We start from the raw sequence: 7,019 nt of genomic DNA, 5'->3' as shown, positions 1-7,019 counted from the left end.
CGTCAGACAGAGAGGACCGACAGGACCAGGACCACAGGGGGCCCCAGACCAGCGGACAACACCGACCCTCGATTGGCCAATCAGGTCGGCCAATCAGACGTTCAAAAATATGATGTAATCTGGAGAAATTTTGGGAAATAGATTGAGATCCACAGAGAGAGAGAGAGAGAGAGAGAGAGACAGGGAGAGAGAGCGAGAGAGAGAGAGAGTGAGACAGGGAGAGAGAGAGAGAGAGAGAGAGAGAGAGAAACAGGGAGAGAGAGCGAGAGAGAGAGAGAGAGACAGGGAGAGAGCGAGAGCGAGAGAGAGATAGGAAGTTGGTCCAGTATTCAGGTCAGTCAGTGGTCTGACCGCCTGCAGAAGCAGGAACCAGACGTGACGGTTCCACCGTGTGACTCCGGCTCCTGGCTGGTCCTCTGGTTCCTGGTCCCTCCTGGTCCTCTGGTTCCTGGTCCCTCCTGGTCCTCTGGTTCCTGGTCCCTCCTGGTCCCTCCTGGTCCTCTGGTTCCTGGTCCCTCCTGGTCCTCTGGTTCCTGGTCCCTCCTGGTCCTCTGGCTCCTGGTCCTCTGGTTCCTGGTCCCTCCTGGTCCCTCCTGGTCCTCTGGCTCCTGGTCCCTCCTGGTCCTCTGGTTCCTGGTCCCTCCTGGTCCCTCCTGGTCCCTCCTGGTCCTCTGGTTCCTGGTCCCTCCTGGTCCCTCCTGGTCCTCTGGCTCCTGGTCCCTCCTGGTCCTCTGGTTCCTGGTCCCTCCTGGTCCTCTGGCTCCTGGTCCTCTGGTTCCTGGTCCCTCCTGGTCCTCTGGTTCCTGGTCCCTCCTGGTCCTCTGGTTCCTGGTCCCTCCTGGTCCTCTGGTTCCTGGTCCCTCCTGGTCCTCTGGTTCCTGGTCCCTCCTGGTCCTCTGGCTCCTGGTCCTCAGGTAGGTCGTGGCCTCTTCAGGGCCCCACGAGGGATGGAGGAGCCAGGGTCCGCTGTGTTGTTGTTGATGACCCAGGTCGTTGTTGTTTACCCAGGTTGTTGTTTGTTTACCCAGGTCGTTGTTGTTTACCCAGGTTGTTGTTTGTTTACCCAGGTTGTTGTTGTTTACCCAGGTTGTTGTTGTTTACCCAGGTTGTTGTTGTTTACCCAGGTCGTTGTTGTTTACCCAGGTTGTTGTTTGTTTACCCAGGTTGTTGTTTGTTTACCCAGGTTGTTGTTTGTTTACCCAGGTTGTTGTTTGTTTACCCAGGTTGTTGTTGTTTACCCAGGTTGTTGTTTGTTTACCCAGGTTGTTGTTGTTTACCCATGTTGTTTTTTTGTTTACCCAGGTTGTTGTTGTTTACCCATGTTGTTGTTTGTTTACCCAGGTTGTTGTTTGTTTACCCAGGTTGTTGTTTGTTTACCCAGGTTGTTGTTTATTTACCCAGGTTGTTGTTGTTTACCCATGTTGTTGTTTGTTTACCCAGGTTGTTGTTGATGACCCAGGTTGTTACCCATGTTGTTGTTGTAACCTGCTCTATTAACATGTCTCTTCTATGTTCTATAACCTGCTCTATTAACATGTCTCTTCTATGTTCTATAACCTGCTCTATTAACATGTCTCTTCTATGTTCTATAACCTGCTCTATTAACATGTCTCTTCTATGTTCTATAACCTGCTCTATTAACATGTCTCTTCTATGTTCTATAACCTGCTCTATTAACATGTCTCTTCTATGTTCTATAACCTGCTCTATTAACATGTCTCTTCTATGTTCTATAACCTGCTCTATTAACATGTCTCTTCTATGTTCTATAACCTGCTCTATTAACATGTCTCTTCTATGTTCTATAACCTGCTCTATTAACATGTCTCTTCTATGTTCTATAACCTGCTCTATTAACATGTCTCTTCTATGTTCTATAACCTGCTCTATTAACATGTCTCTTCTATGTTCTATAACCTGCTCTATTAACATGTCTCTTCTATGTTCTATAACCTGCTCTATTAACATGTCTCTTCTATGTTCTATAACCTGCTCTATTAACATGTCTCTTCTATGTTCTATAACCTGCTCTATTAACATGTCTCTTCTATGTTCTATAACCTGCTCTATTAACATGTCTCTTCTATGTTCTATAACCTGCTCTATTAACATGTCTCTTCTATGTTCTATAACCTGCTCTATTAACATGTCTCTTCTATGTTCTATAACCTGCTCTATTAACATGTCTCTTCTATGTTCTATAACCTGCTCTATTAACATGTCTCTTCTATGTTCTATAACCTGCTCTATTAACATGTCTCTTCTATGTTCTATAACCTGCTCTATTAACATGTCTCTTCTATGTTCTATAACCTGCTCTATTAACATGTCTCTTCTATGTTCTATAACCTGCTCTATTAACATGTCTCTTCCATGTTCTATAACCTGCTCTATTAACATGTCTCTTCTATGTTCTATAACCTGCTCTATTAACATGATGTCTCTTCTACGCTCTCGTCACCAGGTTCCTCTGAAAGACCTTAGAGGACTTATTCATCCTGTTTCCAGTCGTACATGTACGTACACACACGTGGACAAATACACACACACATACACACACATGAACACACACACACACACACACACACACACACACACACACACACACACACACACACACACACACTCAACCACATGACTACATTCACAAACTTTGTCTGTCTCTCCCCCTCTCTCTCTCTATGTTACTCCTTCTCTTGGAATCTCTCTCTCTCCCTCTCTCTCTCTCTCAGAAGAGGGGTTGAATGGACTCTATTCTGACCCTTTGACTCTAGTATCACGTGACATGAGGTTATTTTTATATTTTCCACGTCTCTTTTCCACCGACAGCACCAGCTCAACTCACCATGACTTGGTTTGGCTCCAGACACGTCGTGATTCCGTCTAGAATAAAGTACCTCTTCAACGGGTCGTTAGGGTTTGATCCCGGGAGACGGTATTCCCAGGAAATCTGATAAAGACTATTTCCTGCTTCCCGGGAAAGATTATGACGGGAGACGACACTAAAAAGAAAACAGCGAAACGCTGATCCGTGTCCCCCCTCGGGAGCGGGTCTGTGGACTCCTGCCACGCCGGACACAACTTCACTTACAGTGATTATTCCCTCTCTCTCTCCCTCTCTTTCCCTCTCTCGCTCTACCTCTCTCTCCCTCTCTTTCCCTCTCTCGCTCTCCACCCTCTCTCTCGCTCTCTCTGTATCTCTCTTTCTCTTTCGCTCTCTCTCTCTCTCTCTTTCCCCCTCTCCCTCTCTCTCTCTCTCTCTCTCTCTCCCCAGCCCTCTCTCTCCCATGTCTCTGAACGTGTCAGCCCTCCCCCTGGTGGTGAGGGGCGGTGTGGACGTGGACGTGGCCCTGAAGTGGGTCTCTGTGGTCTTCTACCTGCTGACCGTGTGTGTGGGCCTGACCGGGAACGCCCTGGTCATCTGGGTGGCCGGCTTCAAGCTCAAGGTCTGCATCCTGATTGGTTGTTGTCGTTGTTGTTTATCATCACCATGCTAACCCTGGTTATGTGTGTGTTGATTGTTTGTTGTTGTTGTTTATCATCACCATGCTAACCCTGGTTATGTGTGTGTTGATTGTTTGTTGTTGTTGTTGTTTATCATCACCATGCTAACCCTGGTTATGTGTGTGTGTTGATTGTTTGTTGTTGTTGTTGTTTATCATCACCATGCTAACCATAGTTATGTGTGTGTTGATTGTTTGTTGTTGTTGTTTATCATCACCATGCTAACCATAGGTATGTGTGTGTTGATTGTTTGTTGTTGTTGTTTATCATCACCATGCTAACCCTGGTTATATGTGTGTTGATTGTTTGTTGTTGTTGTTTATCATCACCATGCTAACCCTGGTTATGTGTGTGTTGATTGTTTGTTGTTGTTGTTTATCATCACCATGCTAACCCTGGTTATGTGTGTGTTGATTGTTTGTTGTTGTTGTTGTTTATCTTCACCACGCGGCCCCCCAGCCGACCGTGACCAACGTGTGGCTGGTGAACCTGGCGGCGGCCGACCTGGTCTTCTGCCTGTCCCGGGTTCTGTCCCTGGTCAAGAAGCTCTTCTACGCCGGCTGGCCCTTCGGCGTCTTCCTCTGCAAGTTCAACGGCTTCTTCAAGTACGCCAACATGTTCTGCTCCGTCTTCCTGCTGGCCGCCATCAGCCTGGACCGCGCCCTGTGCGTGTGGCGCCCCGTCTTCACGCGGCGCCACCGCTCGCTGCGCGCCGCCCGGGCCGCGGCGGCGCTGGTGTGGGCGGCGGCCGTGGCCTTCAGCGCCCCCTACTTCGCGTACCGCCAGGTGTACACGGACAAGCGCAACCAGACCAAGTGCTCGCTGGAGGTGAAGGAGGCGTCGGCCGGCGACAACACGGCCAAGCTGGCGCTCTACTCCATCCGCTTCCTGTGCGGCTTCCTGCTGCCCTTCGCCGTCATCCTGGCGTGCTACGCCCTGGCCGGCGTGGGCATTCGACGCACGCGCCTCTCGGGGAAGTCCCGCACGCTGCGGATCCTGGCCTCGCTGGTGGCGGCCTTCTTCCTGTGCTGGGCGCCGTACCACTGCCTCCTGCTGGTCAAGATGGTGAACGGCAAGTCGCGGCCGCTGGAGGTCAGCCTGACGCTGGCCAAGGGGCTGGCCTACCTCAACAGCTGCGTCAACCCGCTGCTGTACTTCTGCATGGGGCTGGAGGTGCGGGGCTGCGTGCGGCAGGGCCTGGCCGCCGTGTGCGCGCGGGGCCTGGCGGACGACGACGGCGGGCAGAGCAGCCGGTCGGTGGAGCGCACCGTGGACGACAGCGGCGGCTCCGGCGGCGCCGTGAGGCTCAATGCCGCCGCAGCCGTCGAGGCTCCTCCTCCTCCAGGGGGCGGGGCGGTCGGAGTCTGACGGCTCGTGTCCAGAGCTTAACGTCGGAGACCCGGTGCGCAATAAAGTTTTAGAGTTTTTTTTATCCACCTGTTGTGACCAGTCATACACAACAGCTCTGGGTCTACCCTGGTGGTTTTTGGGGTGTCCTGAACACGTCTTTGAAAATGTGCCAATGTGCAGTATTCTGTAGCTATAGCAACAGGTTCATATCGCTATGTAGTGCTTCTTTAATCATTCTTTACCCACTCGGCGTACTAATTGTGTTTGCAGTGGCTGTGTTGCCATGGTAATGTCAGGTATCTAAGGGTTGGACATGGTAGGTCTCTGTTGCCATGGTAATGTCAGGTACCTAGGGGTTGTTGTTGGTAGGGCTGTGTTGCCATGGTAATGTCACGTACCTAGGGGTTGTTGGTAGGGCTGTGTTGCCATGGTAATGTCAGGTATCTAGGGGTATAGCTGGTAGGGCTGTGTTGCCATGGTAATGTCAGGTATCTAGTGGTATAGCTGGTGGGGCTGTGTTGCCATGGTGTATCTAGGGGTATAGCTGGTGGGGCTGTGTTGCCATGGTAATGTCAGGTATCTAGGGGTATAGCTGGTGGGGCTGTGTTGCTACCCCAGCGATATCCCAGGGGGGTCTCACATGATGCCATCCTGTTACTGTTCCTCTCGATTAAAGCCCTCCTATTGGTCTGGGCCAAAATGGTAGAATAAGCACCAGTGCTGAGTTGCTGGTCCTGTGTTTGGGTCATCACTCAGTGTCTGGTGAGGAGGAGGAGACGGGGTGTGGATGTGCTTCTGGAGCCTCAGACCTCAACGTGGGTGAAGCTGTGGTCCAGAGGGAAGCGGGCGTGGGAAGTGACAGAACAAGGAAGTGAAGCGTCTCTCTCGGGTCTGGACCCCCCAGGCTGGTGAACTGAAGCCCCCCCACACGGCCGCCCTCATTACCACACTCCAACTGTCCTCCCAGGGGGGGGTCAAGAGGCTTAGTCGGCCTACGATCTGTACACATCAGCGTGACCACAGCCCCGCTCCAGTGACTGAATAACAGTGACTTCAGGGAACCTTGTTGATGCATTCAAATCCAAACTTAAAACCCATTTCTTTACTCTCATTTGGTAGCCTGTTTAATTTAATAGTATATTTCATCGCGCTAATGTCATAGTTAACTCGCAATTAATTGCAATTAATCACGCATTTTTATCTATTCTAAATGTCCCTTGATTTCTTTTTGTCCCATTATTTTTTCTCATTTGAATGCTTTAATCAACATGGAAAAGTGTTTTTTTTTTAAATTGAAAACAACATTGCCATATACTGTTAGTGTTCAATTTCACACTAACATTCTCACTTGGAGCAGTGCTTCACACTTCACACAATCATCTCTCAGACAATGTAACACTGTCCATCAATAAAGGGTACAATACAAACACCATTGATAACGCGTTTAACTGACAACGCTAATATATATAGAGAGAAATATAACATAACCCATATATTTTATTTGATATATATTTATCTATTTATATATATATATATATATATATATATATATATATATATATATATATAGCAATATAACACATTTAGCAATACAGGACATTTCCTTGCTGTTTCAAGAATACTTGAAGACAGAACTATATTTTATTCATTATTTTATTTTTTGGGTCCAAACAGTTGAAGACAACAGGGAGTCAGGGCGACCAAAATAAAACGGACCCATGGAGCAGACTTCCTGTTTCCTGTCGTAAACAGGAAGTAACCAAACACATCGGCACGAAACGGAACCGAGCAGAAGACAGACAGACAGACAGGCGTTGCGTAATTAGTAAACAGTAGTTTTTTTATTAATTTTTAAATAAAAACAACACCGCTCCATGATTAAAGCTGCAGTAGGTACGATTCGAGAGTTTGAAAGAGAGAGAGAGAGAGAGAGAGAGAGAGAGAGAGAGAGAGAGAGAGAGAGAGAGAGAGAGAGAGAGAGAGAGAGTCGTCAAATGTCGTGAGTGAGTCATGCGGAGGTTGTTCATAGACACCTTTAACTTTAATTAAACCTGTTCTTCTCCTGCTGGGCTACTTCTAAAGGACGCGGGGTGGAGGTGTTGATGGTGCTGGTGTATTGTAGCGGTTTGTTGGTACTGATCTATGCCCCGGGGCTCCAGCTAGAG

At 48.7% G+C, this 7,019-nt stretch overlaps 1 protein-coding gene across 3 annotated transcripts; it reads left to right on the top strand.

The window, feature by feature from the left end:
• Positions 1-813: 813 nt before the first annotated feature.
• On the top strand, positions 814-6,189 carry LOC311371177 (C3a anaphylatoxin chemotactic receptor-like). 3 transcript variants are annotated; one of them, XR_014641005.1, is made up of 5 exons: positions 814-914; positions 2,465-2,516; positions 3,275-3,446; positions 3,964-5,294; positions 5,343-6,189. XR_014641005.1 is itself a non-coding variant. In XM_084489382.1 (4 exons), exons 3-4 carry the CDS (start codon positions 3,288-3,290, stop codon positions 4,870-4,872), a joined length of 1,068 nt encoding a protein of 355 aa, XP_084345508.1. In that variant the 5' UTR covers positions 814-914; positions 2,465-2,516; positions 3,275-3,287; the 3' UTR covers positions 4,873-6,189. The 3 variants fall into 3 exon arrangements, 1 of the variants encoding a protein (XP_084345508.1); XR_014641006.1 differs by having other exon boundaries at positions 3,964-5,382; positions 5,431-6,189; XM_084489382.1 differs by having other exon boundaries at positions 3,964-6,189.
• The last annotated feature ends 830 nt before the right edge of the window (positions 6,190-7,019 follow it).

The sequence above is a fragment of the Micromesistius poutassou genome (assembly GCF_964030765.1).
Source record: "Micromesistius poutassou genome assembly, contig: SCAFFOLD_1390, whole genome shotgun sequence".
NCBI lineage: Eukaryota > Metazoa > Chordata > Actinopteri > Gadiformes > Gadidae > Micromesistius > Micromesistius poutassou.
The sequence above is the reverse complement of the archived record's forward strand: the minus strand, read 5'-3'. Positions and strand labels throughout refer to the sequence as shown.